Source organism: Sceloporus occidentalis, unplaced genomic scaffold (genome assembly GCF_023333645.1).
Source record: "Sceloporus occidentalis isolate IW3139 unplaced genomic scaffold, rSceOcc1.0.p SCAF_187, whole genome shotgun sequence".
Classification (NCBI taxonomy): domain Eukaryota; kingdom Metazoa; phylum Chordata; class Lepidosauria; order Squamata; family Phrynosomatidae; genus Sceloporus; species Sceloporus occidentalis.
Genome location: NW_028317167.1, coordinates 322,777 through 345,662, shown reverse-complemented (window position 1 = coordinate 345,662; position 22,886 = coordinate 322,777). Strand labels below are relative to the sequence as shown.

At 42.2% G+C, this 22,886-nt stretch overlaps 1 protein-coding gene across 1 annotated transcript in view; it reads left to right on the top strand.

Moving 5' to 3' along the window:
* Positions 1-2,588: 2,588 nt before the first annotated feature.
* Positions 2,589-22,886, top strand: part of LOC149278644 (collagen alpha-2(VI) chain-like) — a 100,467-nt gene continuing 80,169 nt past the window's right edge. Inside the window, exon 1 of the mRNA XM_089501914.1 lies at positions 2,589-2,670. Within this exon, the coding sequence (XP_089358040.1) occupies positions 2,589-2,670 (82 nt within the window). The remainder of the gene's footprint in view (positions 2,671-22,886) is intronic.

Here is a 22,886-nt window from a genome sequence, read left to right as displayed (position 1 = left end):
CCTTTACATTCTTTGACCCAGGACGATACGTGATTCTGAAGTTAAAGCGGGTAAAGAATAATGCCCACCGAGCTTGTCTTGGGTTGAGGCGTTTAGCATTCTCGAGGTACATGAGGTTCTTATGGTCGGTGTAGACCACAATAGGAGTTTCTGAACCCTCCAAGAGGTGACGCCACTCTTCGAATGCCAATTTGATGGCTAACAACTCTCTGTTACCAATGTCATAATTACGCTCTGCGGGAGTAAAACGTCTGGAAAAATAGGTGCAGGGATGAATCTTATTGGAAGATTGATGTCTCTGTGACAGCACAGCCCCTACGCCCAATTCAGAAGCATCCACTTCTAAGATAAATGGTTTGGTCGGATCCGGACGCTTCAGGATAGGTGCGGATGCAAAAGCGGCTTTGAGACGGCGGAAAGCTGCAAGGGCTTCCGGAGACCAAGTCCGAGGATCTGAGCCTTTCTTAGTTAGGGCGGTGATGGGTGCAATGATGTGAGAGAAATTTCTAATAAATCGTCTGTAGTAGTTGGCGAAACCAACAAAGCGCTGGATCCCCTTTAGATCAGTAGGAAGAGGCCATTGAGTCACAGCGGCCAGCTTATTGGGATCCATCTCCAGATGACCCTCAGATATGATAAAGCCCAAAAAGGAGGTACGTGATCGCTCAAATTCGCATTTCTCTGCCTTGGCGAATAAGTTGTTCTCCCTGAGCCGTTGGAGCACTGATCGGACCTGTGCGCGGTGTTCCTGCAGAGTCTTAGAATAGATCAAAATGTCGTCGAGATAAACGATTACATGAGACAGCAGCATATCACGAAATATGTCATTAACAAAACTCTGGAATACGGCAGGTGCATTGCATAACCCAAATGGCATCACGAGGTACTCATAGTGACCATACCGGGTATTGAATGCAGTCATCCATTCGTCTCCCTGGCGAATCCGGATTAAATTGTAGGCCCCGCGGAGATCTAGTTTAGTGAAAATGGTTGCATCCTTGAGTTGGTCGTACAATTCAGTGATCAGGGGTATAGGATATTTGTTCTTTATGGTGATGCTATTCAACCCCCTATAATCGATGCATCAGAATTCGGATGGTAGAATGGGACACCACTCCAGAACCGAGGGGGGAGCCATCCAATGCAGAAATCGGAATAGAGCGGATGCAAGGAATCAGCGGAATGCCCATGTTCTTGGCCCAGGTGGAGTCTATGAAATTTCCAGCAGCCCCTGAGTCTATGAAGGCTTGCGTGACCACCCGTTGGCCTGACCACTGGAGAGTGGCAGGAACTAAAAATCTATTCTGGACAGGGGGTGTAATGGTAAAGATGCTCAGTGGACAACCTCCAAACGCCGCTAAGCTTAGGCGTTTCTGCTTCTGAGGGCAGGAGATGACTCTGTGGCCCTTCCGGCCACAATACATACATAGTCCCAGAATCCTACGGCGTCTTTTCTCCTCCTCGGACAGATGTAGAATAGGGCAAACGTCCATGGGTTCCTCTGCAGAGGCTGTCGCGCTGACAGATGGAGGAGGTGTGCACACAAAAGGATGGAATGGACGAGGTTTTCCACCCCATTCTCTCTCCAATTTACGCTCTTGTCCTCGGGCATCCAGTTTGAGACAAAGGGCTATAAGATCCTCTAAGTCCTCGGGAATGTCTCGATAGGTCAGAGCATCCTTCAAGTGGTTATTAAGTCCCTTGCGAAATGCTGCTCACAATGCCTCATTATTCCATTTTGTTTCATACGCTAAGGTACGGAATTCCACAGCATACTGAGCAACAGTTCTTTTACCTTGCTGCAAGTCCATCATATATGTCTCTGCATTGTCGCGGCGTCCTGGAGCATCAAAAACAGCCCGAAAGGCTACAATAAACGAATCAGCGTTATCCAATAATGGAGAGTGCTGCTCCATGAGTGGTGAGGCCCAGGCCAGAGCCTCCCCTCTTAGATTGATGATGAAGGCAACCTTGGTAGCATGTGAGGAGAAGGTTTGAGGCTGGGTCCTGAAATGCAGCTGGCACTGGTTGAGGAACCCTCTACATTCGAGCGGATTACCAGAGAACTTGTCCGGCATGGGCATCTTGGGGGGCTTGACCGGAGAGCTTGTAGCGGAGGAACCCTCTACGGCAGAGGCCAGGACTGGAGCAGGAGCAGCTGGAGAGGAGAGAGCCTGAAGAAGATCAGTCATAGTGTCCAGCTTCTGTTCCAGGGTAACGAGGTGAGACGCATGGGAAGCCAAGATCTGGTTGTGCTGTTCATGTCAAGATGAAAAACGACTGAGGTCCGCGGGATCCATAAAGGGCCTGTCAAAACTGTAACGGCCGGGAATGGTCAGGATCAGTAACTGAGGATCCACAGTGCAGAACCCAGACACGAACCAGAACAGGCGTCTGGGACACGGGTATAGCAGTCCACAAGAAGCACGAGCAGAGCCCAGAGAACAAGCAATGAATCTCTTTGACAGGCAGCCAGTGGACAGCTAAGGAGCCCTAAAATAGGCCCCAGGCAGATAACCCCGCCCCAAGCCAAGTGCACAAATAGATGGAGAAATGGCCTGCACATGCGTATAGTGCCACAGGAGTAAATGGTCGGCTATCATTGGAGTGGCCTGCGCATGCGCAGGGTCCGACAGCATCTGCGGGAGGTTGCTGCAGCCGTAGCCATAGGTAAGGTGGTTACAGAGATCAGATCAGTCAGTGTGTGCAGGTATGCTGCGGCCCCAAAAACAGAGCTGCCATGAGGCTTCAATCAGAGAGCTCCCAATGGGATTCACATGACTGCTGTACAGGAAAACCTTACTGGAGATGTCATGATTGATGTCACACGGATCCCCTGTGGTTAACAGAAAGTAAGGAAAGCGCAAAGCTTAAGCCCTCATAACACCAAAACTGTACTTGATATGCAAAACAGAAAATCGTATTACTCAAAGAGATTTACTTAATGTTTTTACTTGCCAATATAATGTAAAGTTGAGTTTTAGATTAACATTGTATAATATAACATTTTATTATATCATAGGGTGTTTTATTCCTGTTAAAGAAATAAGGGGAAAAGTGTCCTGGGCTAATGCAAATTTTTCCTGATCTGAGTTTTGGGTGCAGTTCAGGTTAATTGCTGCTGTCACAGTCAATGTTATGAAAACGTATTATGTTATGAAAAATTAGTTTAAGCCAGTAGAGTTTTGGATTTGCACAAATGTGTGCAAATTTGCATTCATTTGTACGAATCTCCAAAAACGAAAATTGTCCCCAGCAAAATAAACAAAAATGAAGCATAAAGCTTTAAACTTTTGTTTGCATTTTCACTCTCACGCTCTCTCACATACACTCTTACATGCTCTCTCTCTCAATGACTATCTACCTTCACCACCAATCATTTCTGTGCCCCCCACTCCTTTTTCTGTCTTTTTTCTTGGTCCGCTTCTCCCCGCTATCCACTATATCCACCTGGCCTCCTGGAGCGTTCCCCAACAGGGCAGAGCCTTGGCGCATAACCCAGGCCCAACCTCCCCACAAGGAGAAATGGGGGAGAGGCTTTCTCATTGTTACTCAATATGGCACCACTCTTTTGTAGAAGTACTCCAAGAGGCCAGAATAATGCAGACAAAATGTGGAGAAAGAGAGGTGCAGAAATACTTTTTTCTCTGCAGATCTGCATTACCCTGGCTTCTTGAAGCATGTGACGGCCTGTACCGCGACTGGATACTCCCGCCAAACTGCGCTTCCTTCTGCCGAGACACCAGCAGTTAACTCCTTCAGCACAAGAGAGAATCAACATTGTAGAGATTTTGCTGCACCAGAGCTGTGGTGGCACTATGGCTAGCCGTAGCTTAGCATATTCAGCGCATGTACTGTCCTGAAAAGGACAGTGAGTTATTACAGCAGCCCACCCCAAGCATCAGAAAACACCAATGTTGATTGAGTTTTATTGAAAACACACCAGTATTTAAACAGTACAAGGGGGTAATTCACATACAGTAGTCACAGCAATCCACTTATAGTTCTCCAGTCAGTCTCAGCTAGAAGTCTGTGTTAACCATCTTCCCCACAGACTACAATAACGACCTCCAACTCGGCCCACCTTGGAGGTCGTTATTGTAGTCTGTAGGGAAGATGGTTAACACAGGCGGTTCCCTGACTTCTAGCTGAAACCGAATGGCTATCATATCTTGGTGCAAATACTGGCTATGGAGGTCTCTGTCCTGTAAGTCATGACCCGATGGAGAGTAACACACCACACATAAACCCCCCAAAATGCAGCTACCCCAAATCCATGTCCAAGCTCCATAGTCTTTAGAATCTCTGGTAATTGGGGAAACATGGTAATCTGTACCAGGGGGAATAAGTAGACCCAAGGAATCCCTTGTACCCACCTCCCCAAAATCAGAACCGCTTCCAAGACCAGGGCCCATAGCCTGTAGTAAGGAGGCTGGCCCCCAGGCCCTCCAGGAGCCCAGGGCACAGAAGCCTCCATGACAAAGCACTTCCAAGAGCTGAGTCATAACGAGAACTACAAGGACAGCCTAGCCCCCATTCCTCCACAGTCCAGGCCTGCTGGTTACATATGCAATGGATATGATTTGATAGCGTCAGAGCTAATTTGCTTAAAAGCGCTGACACATTCTGGGAAAAAGTATATTAAGATGAATAGAAACCTCATTCAAAAGTCTGAAATAAAAGCTTTGTCGCAAAAACACGTTTTACTACATTGGATATCATTATCTTAATTTAAAGGCAAGTATCCCATAATGTTTCAGTTAAACAATGTAGACTTGTGCATTTGGATTCGTACGACTTTTGGGATTCCAGAGAAGCAGCATAAACTGTTAACAATCCATGTCAAATTCAGAAGGAACAATAAGGAAATGCTAGGTACTGAGGCTCAAGCAAGGATCAACAGGAACTTCCCTCTTTTAAAGTTCCCGGGGATATAGGTCAGGTATTTGGGTGAGACGCTGCATATTGGCGCCCCAACAGGCACCGCAAGCGCCCGACCAGCGCGCCTAACACGTTCACTCTCTCTCACGCTCTCTAAATGTTTCTCTACATTCCCTGCCGACCACTTCTGCTTCTGCTTCCACTTTTGCATTTTCTTGCTCTTCTGTCTTCTCGCTTTCATCTTATCTCTTTTATCTTCTCCCTTCTAGGTAAGTATCACCATTTTGCTCTATGGTGAACATCCGCCAAAATGGCGCGAGAGAGAGAAGAAGAGTGTGAGAGTGTGAGTGAATGTGGGCACCAAATTTAATTCCCAAATAAAATAAATGCCCCTGATTTTCGTTTCAAATAACCAGAATGAGGAATCTGCACACTCCAAGGGAACCCAGGTGCTTAACTGTGCCAGGAAGGGCCAGTTCCCCAGTAAATCCAGTAGGTAAATAAAGGCTCCCGGCACACAAGAGTTCCAAAGTCAGGCAAGTTTATTGAGACAAAAAAAACCCAACGTTTCGACCTCACAATGAGGTCTTTTTCAAGTCCTGATTTCGTCTGAACCGAATGGACAGAGAGTCTAATTTGTTGCGCAGAAAACCAAAAAATTTGTCCAAATCGTTTTTGGCCCATTTGCACATGTCTAAAACAAAGTGTTTTTAAAAAGTCTAGTATTCTTACAGTGGGTCTTTGTGCTTCCAAATTGGCTGTGAAGACAAGATCATATCACATGCCATTAGTGAAAATGACCTACCGCAGTCATACAAAACAGAAAATCTGTTGACTTTACACGTTTTTTTAGCGTTCAGTAACAACTCTACAGAGGTACTCAAGTGGTTCACTTGCAGGCTGCAAAATTAATGGTTTGTGAGGATGTTTCAAGATTTCTTGTCAATGTTGGTGACCTCTCAAACTTGGGCACTTTTCAAGCATTCCTCTGTGGTTTTGAAGCTCTTTCAAATATTTACTGCACACATATTGGCAGGTAAATCTAGTTTCTCCAGGAATTTTAAACTCACAATCTGCTCTATCCTGGTTAAGCTTCAATGAAGAACAACTCTTTAATTATGTGACATACAGTATGACATTTTCTACTGTATCATCTTAAAGAATATAAGATAATTAAGTTATATGACTTATGAATATGTCTTTGGGGCACAAATCTAACACCTAAAGTAGTGGCCAGCACTTAGCATTTAATTATTTAAACTAGGGCTGCTCTCAGGATCTGCAGGGGCTCGAAAAAGTAGAATATGCAGGGCTTTTTTGCCCTTAGGAAGTTTCAAGCTCTGCACACAATATGCAATATGACATCATTTTCCAGAACCTCGCTTCAGACATAAAGTGTCATATGGGACAGCATGAGGCCCACTAGCTCCTTTCTAAGGAATGATAGTTCTTTTGCTAAATCAGCTTGTTTCCTAAACACATACAGCCTGGGACATTTTCAATAATTTCCCATGCCTCAAGTGATCCCTGCCTAATATTGTTTTCAAACCCAATAAACTGCTTTTTTCACGGGGACAGGCAATTTTGCTGATTGTCATAACTCCACTACAGGGGGCGAATCTCTAGGGGGCCGGTGCAACCCATTGTTCTTGTTGCCTCGTACCGATTCAAAATAGTTTAGAAATGGCCCTTCCGACCTGGGCGGCGCCGCTTACTAAAACAAGGCAGCTCGCACTGCACAAGCAGCTGAACAGAAAGCTTCAGGAGGTGAGAGGTAAGCAGGGGTGGGAATGTTTGTTTGTTTGTATATATGTTTCTTAGCATGGATGTCTAACCCCTTCGCGACCTTTGCCGGTTCAGGGCCGTCATGACATGAAGGTCACTAAATGACCTTTGACGGTCCTGAACCGTCAAAAAGTAAAATAAGCTTAGAAAGTGATCAACGATCACTTTCTTCGCTTAAACGGCGTTACTGTAATGCCTCGATGTCGAGGCATTCAGTAATGCCGAGATCGGCATCGGGGGCCATGTCTGGCCCCTCCCCGAGGCGTCAACAGCCGCCATACATTGTATGGCGGCGGACGCCCGTTTTAAAAGCGTTTAGGAGGCGATCAACGATCGCCTCCTAAACTTAAATGGTGTCGCTGGAATGCCAGGAGGCATCCAGCGACACCAAACACTTACCTCTGGGTGGGCTGTGACCACTCCGGAGAGCGGTCACAGCCGCAGCTGCCGGTGTTCTTCGCCATCAGCAAGATGGCGGCCGCCCTGTAAAAGAAACAAATAAGTTTTTAAAGTTCGCTAGATGGTCTAGAGAACTCTGGCTCCACTTGCAGGTTGAATACAGGTACTGCATTCAACCATGCAAGTCAATGGTGCCCAGCTTTCTAATCACAATGTATTAAAAAAAATATTAAACAAAATATTAAAAAAAAATATATATATGGAAAAAAAAAATATGGAAAAAATTAAAAGTGCTAACATTTAAAAATAATTATGCAGTGATGTCACTAGATGAACCATCCAGCAAAATGTGTAAAAAAAAATTAAAAAATAAAAGTATTAAAAAAATAAAATAAAAAAATAAAGTTTATTATTTTGAGCAAGTGCTAAAATTTCTCAAAAATCTCAACAAAGAGTTAAAATAAAAGCATTGTCTAATATAAAAAAAAATGGCTGATGGGGTAAATTGGAGTGGCTGAGCTCAAAGATAGGGCATAGGTACAGACTTTCCAAAATGGACAAAAAAAGCGCACTTCCCAAATGTGGCATTTTAAATCTCAAACAACACGACAAATCCATGCATGTCGGGTATCACTGCACTCAGGAGATGTTCCTGAACACACATTGGGGGGTTGTTTGAAAGTGGCATATACCAGGACCTGGCTCATTTTTCATTTTGTACCCTGTGGGACCGAGGCTGTTTTGACACTTTTGTGGTGCTTGTGTTCAGCTGTAATTTTCTCCTCACCCATTTAGTGTACCCACATAAGTTATATATTGTTTTTTTCAGGACAAGATGGGCTTTCTTCAGATACCATTATTTTGATCGTATCATCTTATTTACTATAAAAAAAATTAAAAAAACATGGTGAAAAATTGAAAAAAACCACATTTTATGACTTTTATTTGAAAAATCTTTTACTCACCTAAAAAAGCAAGAAAAAAAACTAGCTAAATAGATTCTACTACTTGTCCTGAGTTTAGAAATACCCAATGTTTTTATGTTTTTTTGCTGTTTTTTGTAAGTTATAGGGCAATAAGTACAAGCAGCGTTTTATGATTTCCAAATCTTTTTTAACAAATCTGGTCAGTCTGCCTCCATCTCCTCTTTGGAATATATTTGAAGCCGGTTAACTCAATTTAACCCGGTCAGACCATATATTTTTGAAAACTAGACACCCCAGGGTATTCCAAATGCTGTTATTTTAACCCTTTCCATGCACCAATTATAGAACTACACTTTGTCAAACTTTGTAATAGTAATTTTTTTAATTTTTTTTTTCCACACAAATTGTACTTTAGTTATAGATATACAGGTCCTGGTATATGTCACTGTCAAACAACCCCCCAATATGTGTTCAGGAACATCTCCTGAGTACAGCGATACCCCACATGCATGGGTTTGTCAGATTGTTTGGCTGGTAAAAGGCTACTTTTGGGGAATGCGTAATCCAGGTGGTCATTTGGTCAGTCTGCCTCCATCTCCTCTTTGGAATACCTTTGAAGCGGGTTAACTCAATTTAACCCATTCAAACCATATATTTTTGAAAACTAGACACCCCAGGGTATTCCAAATGCTGTTATTTTAACCCTTTCCATGCACCAATTATAGAACTACACTTTGTCAAACTTTGTAATAGTAATTTTTTTTTTTTTTCACACAAATTGTACTTTAGTTATAGATATACAGGTTCTGGTATATGTCACTGTCAAACAACACCCCAATGTGTGTTCAGGAACATCTCCTGAGTGCAGTGATACCCGACATGCATGGGTTTGTCGGGTTGTTTGAGATTTAAAATGCCACATTTGGGAAGTGCGCTTTTTTTCTCCATTTTGGTCAGTCTGTACCTATGCCCTATCTTTGAGCTCGGCCACTCCAATTTACCCCATCACTGATTTTTTTTATATATTAGACACCCCTTGGGTATTTGAAGTGCTTTTATTTTAACTCTTTGTTGAGATTTTTGAGAAATTTTAGCACTTGCTCAAAATAATAAACTTTATTTTTTTATTTTATTTAATTTTTTTAATACTTTTTTTATATTTTTTTACACATTTTGCTGGTACTGGATGGTTCATCAACTGACATCACTGCATAATTATTTTTAAATGTTAGCACATTTTTTTTTTTTTTTTTTTTTCCTTTTTTTTTTTTTAATATTTTACTAATCACATAGTGATTAGAAAGCTGGGTTCCATTGACTTGCTTGGTTGAATGCAGTACCTGTATTCAACCTGCAAGTGGAGCCAGAGTTCTCTAGAGTTCTCTAGAGTTCTCTCCGGAGCGGTCACAGCCCATCCAAAGGTAAGTGTTTGGTGTCGCTGGATGCCTCCTGATCGAGGCATTCCAGCGACACCATTGATCGCCTCCTAAACGCTTTTAAAACGGGCGTCCGCCGCCATACAATGTATGGCGGCTGTTGACGCCCCGGGGAGGGGCCAGACATGGCCCCCGATGCCGATCTCGGCGTTACTGAATGCCTCGACATCGAGGCATTACAGTAACAGCATTACAGTAACGCCGTTTAAGCGAAGAAAGTGATCGTTGATCACTTTCTAAGCTTATTTAATTTTTTGACGGTTCAGGACCGTCAAAGGTCATTTAGTGACCTTCTTGTCATGACGGTCCTGAACCGGCAAAGGTCGCGAAGGGGTTAAGGGGCTAATTGGATGTTTGAGCATGGATGTGTAATTGTGTATGTGTGTGAGCATGGATGTCTAATTGTGTGTGTGTTACGTGGATATCTAATTGTGTGTGTGTAACGTGGATATCTAATGGTGTGTGTGCGAGCATGGATGTCTAATTGTGTGTTTGTGTGTGAGCAAGGATGTCTAATTGTGTGTCAGCATGCGTGTGTAATTGTTTGTGTGTGAATGTATGTGTTAGTGAGTATGAGTAACTGTGTGTAATTTCTGTAAGCGTCTATATATATGTCTATATTTATGTGCAAGAGTGTATGTTGGGAGGGAGGGCAAGGGGAAAAGAAGGCACAGGCAAGTTGTTTAGGGGCAATTATGGCACATACCAGCTGTTGGGGGTGGCCCAGGGCAATTTTTCGCACCGTGGCCCTGTGATTTCTAGTTGCACCCCTGAATAACATATAAATGGTATAACAATACTAAACTTCTGCTTGCTCCAAAAGCAATGTGTCTGAAGCAATACAGTTTTAAATGAATTCATGTTTATTTATTGTGGAATATAATGATGCTGGTGAAAGTTTAGATAGTATGAATATTATTACCATTCCTTGTGGCCAAAAAATGTTTCTTGTAGATGACTTGTATTCTGTGGAGTTTTTTTTTATATCAAACACTCTGGAGAGCTACTGCTTGTCAGGGGTGTACATAGAGTATGTGGCACCTGGGGCGGATCCTGTATGTTGTACCCACGCACACTCACAAAAATAATAATGTTAGCAAGAATATTTATTTCACAAATTTGCAAACTGTATGTCAACTGGAAAAAAATTGAAAAAATAAATGATTAACTTATAAATAAATTAAATAAGTTTAAATAAATAACATTTACTGAACAGATATGGTACACCATAACTCCCATTACTATACGGTAAGCCAGACTTTGACGTGATAGGCCTCTGCCCCTAAAACAGCCTCCCCATGCCACCGCTGTCCCTAAAACAGACTCCCTGTGCCACTGCTGCCCCTAAAACAGTCTCTCAGTGCCAAAGCTGCCCCTAAAACAGCCTGCCAATGCCACCGCTGCTCCTAAAACAGCCTGCGTGTGCCACCACTGCTTCTGAAGTAGCCTGGCTGTGCCACCGCTGCCACTGAAGCAACCTGCCTGTGCCACCTCTGCCCCTGAAGCAGCCTGCCTGTGCCGCAGCTGACCCTAAAACAGCCTGCCTGTGCCACCTTTGTCCCTAAACCAGGCTGGTTGTGCCACCTCTGCCCTGAAGCAGCCTGACAGTGCCACCTCTGCCCCTGAAGCAGCCTGCCTGTGCCACCTCTGTCCCTCTAAACAGCCTGCCTGACCCATTTCTGCCCCCCTAAACAGCCTGCCTGTCCCATTTCTGTCCACCCTGAAGCAGCCTGCCTGTGCCACATTTGCCCCTGAAGCAACCTGCCTGTGCCACCTCTGCCCCCCTAAACAGCCTGCTTGTCCCACGTCTGCCCCTAAACACTCACTCACTTCATTCATTCACTCTCCCGCACCCCCGTACCTCTCTTGCAGATTTCACTGGTCCGGGGCTGGCCGATCGTCACTGGCGCCGCACAGACATCTATGCGGCCCGGCGGCCGCCTTCCACGGACCTGCAGCTCACTTCTGTGGCACCTGCGCACTGTGTGAGGAAACTCTTTCCCCTCCCAGGTTCTTGCTCCCCCTGGGCGGGAAATAATTTTCTCACACAGTGCACAGGCGCCACAGCAGTGAGCTGCAGTCCTGTAGTGATGGGAAGTTCGGATCATTAAAGTGAATCGGATCATTTCGATTCGTTCACTGAAATGATCCGATTCATGATCCGAATCTTCGGATCACTCAGTGTGACTCACAGGAGTTACTGTTTTCCAGTAACTCCGTGCAGGCACACTAACGATTGGCCCCGCCCCTTTCATTATGAATCCTCCCCCCTGCCTCCAGTGATGTCAATGAAGGCAGAAAGTCGTTCAAAGATTCGGATCTTACAGGGATCCGAATCTTACAGTGATCCGGATCATTGTAAGATCCGGATCATTGTAAGATCCGGATCTTTGAACGACTCTCTGCCTTCATTGGGATTCGAATCAGTCAGATAATATTACCATACTGTTATAAATAATACATTAATAATCACTGCCCCCAGGATTTACATTCCCCTTTACCTGCAACTGCACCTTAAGCTAACTTTATTAAATTAATTAAATTAACCCTCACCATTAAATTAACCCTAAACACCCCATCAACCATGTCTGCCCCTAAAATTAACCCTTAACACCCCATTAAGCATAACTGCCCCCAAATTAACCCTAAACACCCCATTAAGCATAACTGCCCCCAAATGAACACTAAAGACCCCATTAAGCATAACTGCCCCTAAATTAACACTAAAGACCCCATTAAGCATAACTGCCCCCAAATTAACCCTAAACACCTCATTAAGCATAACTGCCCCTAAATTAACACTAAAGACCCCATTAAGCATAACTGCCCCAAATTAACCCTAAACACCTCATTAAGCATAACTGCCCCTAAATTAACACTAAAGACCCCATTAACCATAACTGCCCCCAAATTAACCCTAAACACCTCATTAAGCATAGCTGCCCCTAAATTAACACTAAAGACCCCATTAAGCATAACTGTCCCTAAATTAACCCTAAACACCCCATTAAGCATAACTGCCCCCAAATTAACCCTAAACACCTCATTAAGCATAACTGCCCCTAAATTAACACTAAAGACCCCATTAAGCATAACTGCCCCTAAATTAACACTAAAGACCCCATTAAGCATAACTGCCCCCAAATTGACCCTAAACACCTCATTAAGCATAACTGCCCCTAAATTAACACTAAAGACCCCATTAAGCATAACTGCCCCCAAATTAACCCTAAACACCTCATTAAGCATAACTGCCCTTAAATTAACACTAAAGACCCCATTAAGCATAACTGCCCCCAAATTAACCCTAAACACCTCATTAAGCATAACTGCCCCTAAATTAACACTAAAGACCCCATTAAGCATAACTGTCCCCAAATTAACCCTAAACACCTCATTAAGCATAACTGCCCCTAAATTAACACTAAAGACCCCATTAAGCATAACTGTCCCCAAATTAACCCTAAACACCTCATTAAGCATAACTGCCCCTAAATTAACACTAAAGACCCCATTAAGCATAACTGCCCCTAAATTAACCCTAAACACCCCATTAAGCATAACTGCCCCTAAATTAACACTAAAGACCCCATCAACCATACCAATTTATTAGGTAATTTATCTGGAGTACATGCAATTAATTTAGGGGCAGTTATGGTTAATGGAGTATTTAGGGTTCATTTCAGGGGCCGTTATGGTTAATGGGATCTTTACGGTTAATTTCAGGGGCCGTTATGGTTAATGGGATCTTTACGGTTAATTTCAGGGGCCGTTATGGTTAATGGGATCTTTACGGTTAATTCCAGGGGCAGTTATGGTTGATGGGGTATAAGGGTTAATTTTATGCTTATGACTGAGGGTTAATTTAATTAATTTAATAAAGTTAACTGTAGGTGCAGTTATAGGTAAAGGGGGGCAAACTCAGGGGAATCTAAATCCTGGGGGCAGTGTGAACATTATTAATGTATTTATTTATAAAAGTATGGTATCAGTAATATTCTCTGAATGATTCGAATCTCTGTAAGATTCGGATCCTTGTAAGATCCGGATCCCTGTAAGATTCGAATCATTTGAATCATTCGACTCTTCGGATCATTCGACTCTTCGGATCATTCGACTCTTCGGATCATTCGACTCTTCAAACGACTCTCTGACTCTATGAGTCATCGTTCCTCTGTGAATTAATGAGCTGTAACCTGACCCCAGAGTCTGTGTCTGAGTGCTCTGCAGATGACTCACAGCTCTAGGATCAGGTAACAGCTGCATGATTCACAGACTGAACCACTACAAATGAATCGTTCAGTCTACTGAACCGATTCATCCGGATCACTAAAAAGAATCGGATCAAATGAACGATTCGTTCATGATCCGGACATCACTACAGTCCTGCGTTAGGCGGCCATCGCGGCACTCCCCTGGCATGCTAGTCTGTTTAGCAGGCTAGTGTGGCAATAAGGTAGACAGTTCAATGTTTAACCATAATGCAGAGTTCAATGTTTAACCATAATGGATGATGTCTGGACAGTAACAGTTATAGCTAGATTGATGCTGATTTTCTTACTCAATGCTTCATGGAGAATAGGGTTATTTAAGAAATAACAGACATTTTCTTTTCTGTCTTTTTAACCACACATACACACACATACTGTATGTATAGTGTATAGTAATAATTCATTATTATTAACAAACGTTTTTAAAGAAGACTTGGGTTTGCTTTAAGAAGGATGATCCAGCATATGGCAGCAAATAGTGTATGTTGTGCTTTCCCATGCTATGCAATCAAATTAGACTGTTAAACCAAATGAACATCTATATCTGCAGCCTTTAATATAAGCTTACTAGATTTTTAAGCAGAATTTGAAGGGGAATTTTATATATGGCAGGGTCAGATTTGGATATATAGACGATGAGCAGGGATAGGCACAAACATGTTTCATGGTGGACATTTTCAAAACCTGCTTGGTCAGTGGAGGACACCATAAGTTTTATTTAATTTAAAACAATCTATAAGAGTTTCTATTGGTTGAAATGGCATACATTACCATAGGTTTATAATAGAATCGCTTTATTCCCTTTATGAAAGCCCAAAACGAAAATAGTAATGAACATACTGTAAAGCTAAGCATTTTGCAAATAACGATGCCTTTATTTGAAAATGCTTGAAAACGCCAAAAAATGTTATGCATGTGAGTAATCAACAAAATCAGTGACGTAATATAAAACTTTGTCAGCACTTTGAAATTAATCAGTAGAACATTTTTAAAAATTCTGTACATTTGTTACAATTTTGCTATTTAGTATTTTTTAATATTTAATATTATAATAATATTTAATGTATAGAGAGCTTATTTAACACCACAAGCTTCTAAGCCCTATTATTCTAAGACATTAAATGGTTAGCTTACCAAAAAAAGAAAACCAATATATTCAAATCTAACATGCATACATTAACATGGCCAGAGACACAAACCAACATATCCACACAAGCACCTTTAACCTTTTTCTCTCCTTTTAGTGTTACTTTTGCCTACTCCTTGTAGTTTCTTTTCAATTTGATCTCCCTTTCTGTCTCTTTGATCCTGGTATGATTTCTTTCGCTAGATCTCTTTTTCTGCACCTGACTTCTCTTTGTATTTTTTCTGTCTTTTTCAAGTCCCTCTCCCCTTTTTCTCTTGTTGTCGTCTTTTTTCTGCCTCATTCTCGAAGAGGAGTCAGACAGAAAAAAAAAGAGAGAGATCAAAGGGAAAAGAGACTGCAAGATGTAGGGAGTTCAGCAAGACAAAAAGAGGAGATAAAAAAGGGAAAATGCACTTGAAAAACACAAGTCATTAAAAGAAGAAAAAAGACATACAGCAAAAGAAACCATACAACCATCAAAGAGATGAAAAAAGGAGATGAAAGGGAAAAGAGACAGCAAGAAGTACTTCTGGGAATGGAGGTTGTGACGGAAGCCTCCATCACTGGGACCACTGGAGAAGCCTGACTGCCAGCCTCATCCCTATTGACTATGGGCCCTGGGTTTGTAAAGGCTTCTGTGGCTACCCCCAGCAGTATCATCTCATCACTGGCTGAGGGGATTATCTCCAGCAGACAGCCAGGATCTGCCACCAGGGAGTGACCACCATTGTTTCAGTTTAATGTTATATAAATCAGTCTCCCCCCCTATTGTATTGTTAATCCCGTTACTGCCCCTGTTGTCTCTGGGAGGCAGATTAAGGGGCGGTTTGTGTCCCAATATCTTGTTTTATGTTAATGTGTGTTTTGCTGGATATATCCAGTCCTGTGTGTGAGAAATAAATCAGTCTTCGTTTGGTTTTACCCTACACTGAGTCTCGGCTAGTGACTGGGGAACCGAAGAAAGTGTGTTGTCCCAGGCTAAGGGAGCACAAGACAGCGGAGGTAGTCGGTCGGACAAGCCAGCTCCGTGACAGAGGTAATTTCCTTGCAATGTTCCATGCTTCTGGATTACCAATGTATGAACATTTAAAGACATTACCTGGTAAACATATAACCTTTAGACTTAAAAAAAGGTTCTGGGAACAAATAATAACTGGTGAAATAAGATAATCATGGGACTGTACCTCTAACAACAGGGACACTTCACTCTAATATGTAATTTTGGTGTTGACTTCAGTAAATAACTTGAGTTTTGTGTTATATTAAGGAAGCCTTTGATGTTAATTAAGTTCAAGTTAAACAAGAATAGTAGGGGAATAAATTGCTTATTTGTTCTACAGAAATACCTGCATTCCAAAAGGAATGATACGCAGTATACTTTTGGTAAAATATGATCATTTAAACTTCTCAAATATTTAAGAAAATCCTACATTAAAGAGACCAAAACTTTTTTTGATATAAATAACATGTTTAATGAAATAGTGTTTATATTAAAAAAAGATGAGTAGAGTCAGGCCCGGACTGGGACAAAAAATAGGCCCGGGCATTTAAGCCTAAGCAGCCCATTTTTATTTATTTATTTATTTATTTATTTATTGTTAAAGCCCACCCTTCATGTACCATCTTTGCATTTACTCACTCATTCACACAAATCATTAACACGTTCATTAATGCAGTCTCACAAATCATTCAAGCAATTCATCCACACATGAATTCATTAATTGTCATACTCATTCACACAATTCATCCACACATTTATTCATTCATTCTCATACGCATTCACACTACCCCCTCTCCCCATCTTATCTGCCCCTTCTCACTATGTACCCCGTTTTCACTATGTAACCCCTTTTCACTATGTACCCCCTTCCCCACTTCTCGATATGTACCCCCTCTCACTATCTATCCCCTCTCCCCATTTCTCACTATCTAACCTCCCTCTGCCCCTTCTCACTGCACACCCCTCCCTCACCCTACTTACCTTGTTGCCGGAGCAAGCAGCAACTGTGACCGGGGCAGGGCCGGATTGACTTAGGGGCTGATGAAGCTGCAGCTCCAGGCCCCTACCTTAAAACAGGCCCAGTCAGGACCGGACTGACTGGGCCTATGCGGGCTCATTAACGCAGGGCCCCTTAAGCCCGCCGCAACTGCGACCGGGTCCGCCACTCTAAGGGGCCGGGAAGCCCCCACGAGGGCCGGCCTTAGGGGTCTGCGGCCGCACAGGGCTTAAATTAAAACATCGGGGGGCGGGTAAAACTTTATTTAACATCCTCCATGTTAAATAAAGTTAACAAAAACATTATTTAACATGGAGGATGTTAAATAAAGTAAAAACAAAAAAAACCCTGATGTTTTAATTTAAACCCTGTGGTGGGGGCTTCCCGGCCCCTTAGGGTGGCGGACCCGGTCGCAGTTGCGGCGGGCTTATGGGGCAGGTGCCCCTTATGCCCTGCGTTAATGCGGCCGTAGAGGACGCATAGGCCCAGTCAGTCCGGTCCTGACTGGGCCTATTTTAAGGTAGGGGCCTGGAGCTGCAGCTCCATCAGCGCCTAAGTCAATCTGGCCCTGCCCGGCCCGGCCCGGCACACCGGGAAAATGCCCGGTGGCCAGTCCGGGCCTGAGTAGAGTCATTACCTAACAGGATTCCATAAATAAAATTTGAAGAAATTAAAACGTAACTCTCTTCCTAAGATTGTTGGATCCTCACTCTATATAGAGAGAAGGCACATTGCACTATTTGTACATTTCTTTGCCTTATTGTCTTTATCCATAATATTATAAAGAGAATAAATAATAATTGTAGATAACTTATTTTTCATTTTTAAAAAAGTAAATTTTTTTAATTAAAAGAAAAGTGTGTTCTAACAGTAAAAGTGTGTTCTAACATCAATAAACATAAGTTTTCAATGTTTTTCAAATAATAATATAGCGGATTTTTTTCAGCAAACACCGATAAGGAATTCATCCAGAGTTCTTAGATCTTAAGTATGGCTTTTGTCACACAGTGGCAGCTCAGATTCCATCTGGAATTCTCTAGTCAGGTTTTCAGTGGAATAATAATACACACAACTTGGTCAAGAACAATTACATAGTTCCTGCTTTTTTTGTTAGATGATGAGGTAAAAATCAGAAATCTTTTTGAAGTTTGCTGTCTTTTTGGGAAATAAAGAAGATATCAGCACTGATGGTGATAACATGAGAATAACATGATATCCCTGATGACATTAATCGAGCTTCAAAGACTGCAGGTGCATTACAGGACAGAAACTGCAGCATTCTCTAAAGATACGCAGCAAATATAGTGCCCATTAGTAATTGACTGAACAGCTATTTGCTGAATGGCTTTATAATAATCCTTTTCATACATTCCACACAACAATAGAGGAAACACTGTTAACCCACTGGTTAGCCTGGTTTTTGTAAATAAACGACTCTATGATTCTGGCCACTGCAATACTTGATGTTGGGTAAGCAGGGCCAAACTGGCAACTAAAAATAAAATGCATGTGGCCCAGTTAGATATCTATGGTCAGGTGGGAAGTTCTTACACCTGCACAGTATGTTGCCATACATTAAAGTAATGGATCTGCTGCATGAAATTTACCCAATTAACCAGATCGCTAGTCGAGGTATGTTTGTAAGTCTTATCCTTAGGAGGATTTACTTCAATAAGTAACTCAGTAGCACAATCAGGGCCGGCCCGACAATGGAGCCAAGTGGGGCAACCGCTCCAGGCGGCACTTTTGAAGGGGCGGCATTTTGCCGCCCCAAGCCCTTTTTTTTTTAAAAAGAGAGAAAGGGGCGCCGAGTGGTTTTCGCTTACCAAGCTGTCAGTACCCGCTCGGCGCCCCTCTCTCTCCTCTGCGGCGAGTCTCCCTGTTCGGTCTCGGTGCCGGCTTGTAATGCTGAGTGCCGGAAGATTTCCGGCGCTCAGCATTACAAGCCGGCACCGAGACCGAACAGGGAGACTCGCCGCAGGACTGCTGAAAGGTAAGTACAAGGGGGGGGGGAACGGAGGGAGAGGAAGGGTAGATAATGGGGGGGGCGGCAGGGACGGAGGGAGAGGAAGGGTAGATAAGGGGGGGGGCGGCATTTTAAAATTCGCCCCAGGCGGCATTTTGCCTTGGGCCGGCCCTGAGCACAATCATGTAGTCCTCTGGAGGAAAGCAGCTACTGTCACTTGCATCATACACTTTACTGGAAAGTATTAAACAAGCATTAGGATGATTATCATGATTTCTAAACATCATTAAATAAGCAGCTGAATATACACAGACACCATTTGAAAACACTTCTAATCATCATTTTCACTTGAATTTTTCCCTTGCAACATCAAACACTCTATAAACAGATATTTGACAAAGTCATAATAAAGCCGAAAATGTAAAATGTTTTTTTCCAACAATTTAAAGGTCATTTCATGAAGACCACATCTGTGTTTACTAATGTTTGGGAGAATATTGCGGTAGAAAAAAACCAGACAAGTTAATTTAATGTGTGGATAAAGGAATTCTTCATAGTAACCACGTGAGGACTGGATTTAATTGAGTTTCACAGAAATGTTTGGATTGAGCAACTGTGCAGTATTGTTTCGATGAATCTTGTGTCCTTTCTTAGCATTAACACAGCATTAACACAGCATTGTCATAAATAATGTCTTTATACACAATACAAGTCCCATGGGTTTTTTCTGGGTGCTCAGAGTAGAAAGTATGAAACTGGTAAGAAGCACACATCATTGTTTTATAGTAAAGTTGGAAAGAATCATTTTGCTCAAAATTGAGAAAAAAATTGTTCATTGCTAGAACTATTACAATAAACCCTGGATCAACAACTGTTAAACTACTGTATGTATCCCTGAATTTATTGCCAAGAAACAAAAGCCACTATCCCAGAAAATGTAGAGCTCCAGATAGCATAACCTCAGAGGTCCACAGGTATGCTCATAAAGACCTCACATATATTACTGCATTGTAATGAAGTCACTCTTAAAGTGCTAGAGTAAAAAAATAGCAAAACTCCACATAGTTTATTCATTTCATAGTTCTTTATTGTATTATATAGATCTTTTTGACTTCTTTCCAATTTACCCACCTTGCTTTATTAATAGGTGCTAATTGGACTACATATTACAAATAAGGCAAAACTTACCGTATTTGCTCGATTATAAGACGACCCTGATTATAAGATGACCCCCCAAATCTGAATATTAATTTAGGAAAAAAAGAAAAAGCCTGAATGTAAGACGACCCTATAGGAAAAAAGTTTTACCAGTAAATGTTAATTCATCTAAACTATTTTTTTTTAATAAAAGCTATGATTGAGAAAAATATTTTGGTTTTATTTCCTTCTATTTTCCAACCTGCCCCCCAGTTATGCACATCTGCCCCAGAAATGCCTTATACCCCCTATATGCCACTGTGCCACATGATATGTCTTTTAACCCTCTAAATGCCACTGTGACCCATGGTATGCCTTTTAACCCTATATGCCACTGTGCCCCATGATATACCTTTTGACCCCCTATGTGCCACTCTGCCTCCAGAAATGCCTTATACCCCTATATGCCACTCTGGCATTTAGAGGGTTAAAAGGCATATTATGGGGAAGAGTGGCATATAGGGAGGTTTAAGGCATTCAGGAGGCAGAGTGCCGTATAGAGGGTTAAAAAGGCATTTCTGGAGGCAGAGTGGCATTAAGGGGGTTAAAAGGCATTTCACAGAGCACTCTGCCTCCAGAAATGCCTTATGACCCCCATTTAACACTCCCCCTGCCCCCCCACACTTACCGGTGCTTCTGACTTCCCTGTCAGACTTCCGCGTGGGGAACTCTGATCTCTGACAGCCGGGGAAGGTCTGCGTGATGAACGCAGATAACCCCCGCTGCTAGCCACACCTCCTTCCTGCTGCAGCGGAAGTTGTCTACGCGAATCGCGTAGAGCTCTACACGCTGCCCCAGCTACACACCGGGGACTCAGAAGTACCGGTAAGTGGGGCGGGGGGGGAGACAGGAGGATCCAGGTCCCCTGTAGCTGAGGGGGATCTGGATCTTAGTTGTCTCATAGTCAGACCTATTTGAGGTCTGATTATAAGACGACCCCGATTATAAAACGAGGGGTATTTTTCAGAGCATTTGCTCTGAAAAAAACCTTGTCTTATAATCGAGCAAATACGGTATTTTATATCACTTTGTATCAAGGCACAATCAAATTTATATATGTTGTGTTGATAGCCTTAGCAGCTGCTAGTTGACATTGTATACTAAATTTGAAGTTATCTAATACCACACATTTTTTTCAAGAGTTGAATTCCCCATTAGAATGTGTTCTTACTATCCAAATTTACCCATACCAATATTGAATTCTATCTGCCATTTCTCCAACCATTCTTTCAATCAAATTAAATAATTATACCACAAATGTTAACTATTTTTTTAAATATTTAAAATATGGTTTTTAACTATGCCCACTTAATTTTTAAAAGTACAAGATTTAGAATAGATAGTCTTGTTCACTTTTAACTGCAATAACAACAGATGAAGTACATCTTTCTGCTCTGCTTTTTTCTTTTAACCAGTTTACAATCCACATACAAAGGATACCAAATGGCAGGCTAAGATCCTTACCAAAATCAACATATACAGTATCTCACAAAAGTGAGTACACCCCTCACATTTATTATATCTTTTCATGTGACAACATTGAAGAAATGACACTCTGTAATTAAAGTACAGCCTGTATAACTCAGTAACTCAACACACAACCATTAATACCTAAACCTTGACAATAAAAGTGAGTACACGCTTAAGTGGAAATGTCCAAATTTGGCCCAAAGTGTCAATATTTTGTGTGGCCACCATTATTTTCCAGCACTGCCTTAACCCTCTTGGGCATGGAGTTCACCAGAACTTCACAGGTTGCCACTGGAGTCATCTTCCACTCCTCCATGGCAGTTTCACAGGACAGGCTCCACTCAGAACAGGCCTCGCCATGGTCATATCCAAAGGTTGTCTTTGGGAAATAGACGCATGAGTGCTGCCAGAGGTCAAAGGGGTGGGGGGGTCAGCCTGTCAGTGCTCAGACCATACGCCGCACACTGCAGTCCCAGAAGGAAGCCTCTTCTAAAGATGATGCACAAGAAAGCCTGCAAACAGTTTGCTGAAGACAAGCAGACTAAGGACATGGATTACTGGAACCATGTCCTTTGGTCTGATGAGACCAGGATAAACTTATTTGGTTCAGATGGTTTCAAGCGTGTGTGGTAGCAACCAGGTGAGGAGTACAAAGACAAGTGAGTCTTGCCTACAGTCAAGCATGGGAGTGTCATTGGTCTGGGCCAGCATGGCACTGGGGAGCTACAGTTCATTGAAGGAACCATGAATGCCAACATGTACCGTGACATACTGAAGCAGAGCATGATCCCCTCCCTTCGGAGACTAGGCCGCAGGGCAGTAATCTAACATGATAATGACCCCAAGCACACCTCCAAGACGACCACTGCCTTGCTAAAGAAGCTGATGGTAAAGGTGATGGACTGGCCAAGCATGTTTTGAGAACAGGATTTTCACCGAGTTGTCCATCACTGGCATTTCATTTGTGTTAGCTAAGGAAAATAAATTATTCAGTGTATTAGCTTTCTCTTTATCACTGATAACACCCCCATATAAAGGGTCCACTGCCCTGTTTTTATATTAGTCATTTTTGTGTAATAATGTATTTGAAGAATTGTTGAGGATTAAACCTAGTTTGCTTGGTAGTCATAGTTTCATGTACTATTTTAGGCAACATGATTGCTTTTTTTCACCACTTACAAAAGCAATAATGGTCCCTTCTATTTTATCCAAACTGAAGGAGTGATTCTTTTTAGGCTTTTACTCTTTAAACTATGCTTAAGCCACATTGGTCTTGATCAATTTCTTTTCTTTTTACTGACAATGGTAGGTATTTTTTGTAATATTATTATAGAGAATAAATCAAAATGCACTGTTAAACTGGCCTTCATTGTGTGCATAATTAATACTGTAGACGTTTATGATATATGGGTATGCAAATATATTAACCATA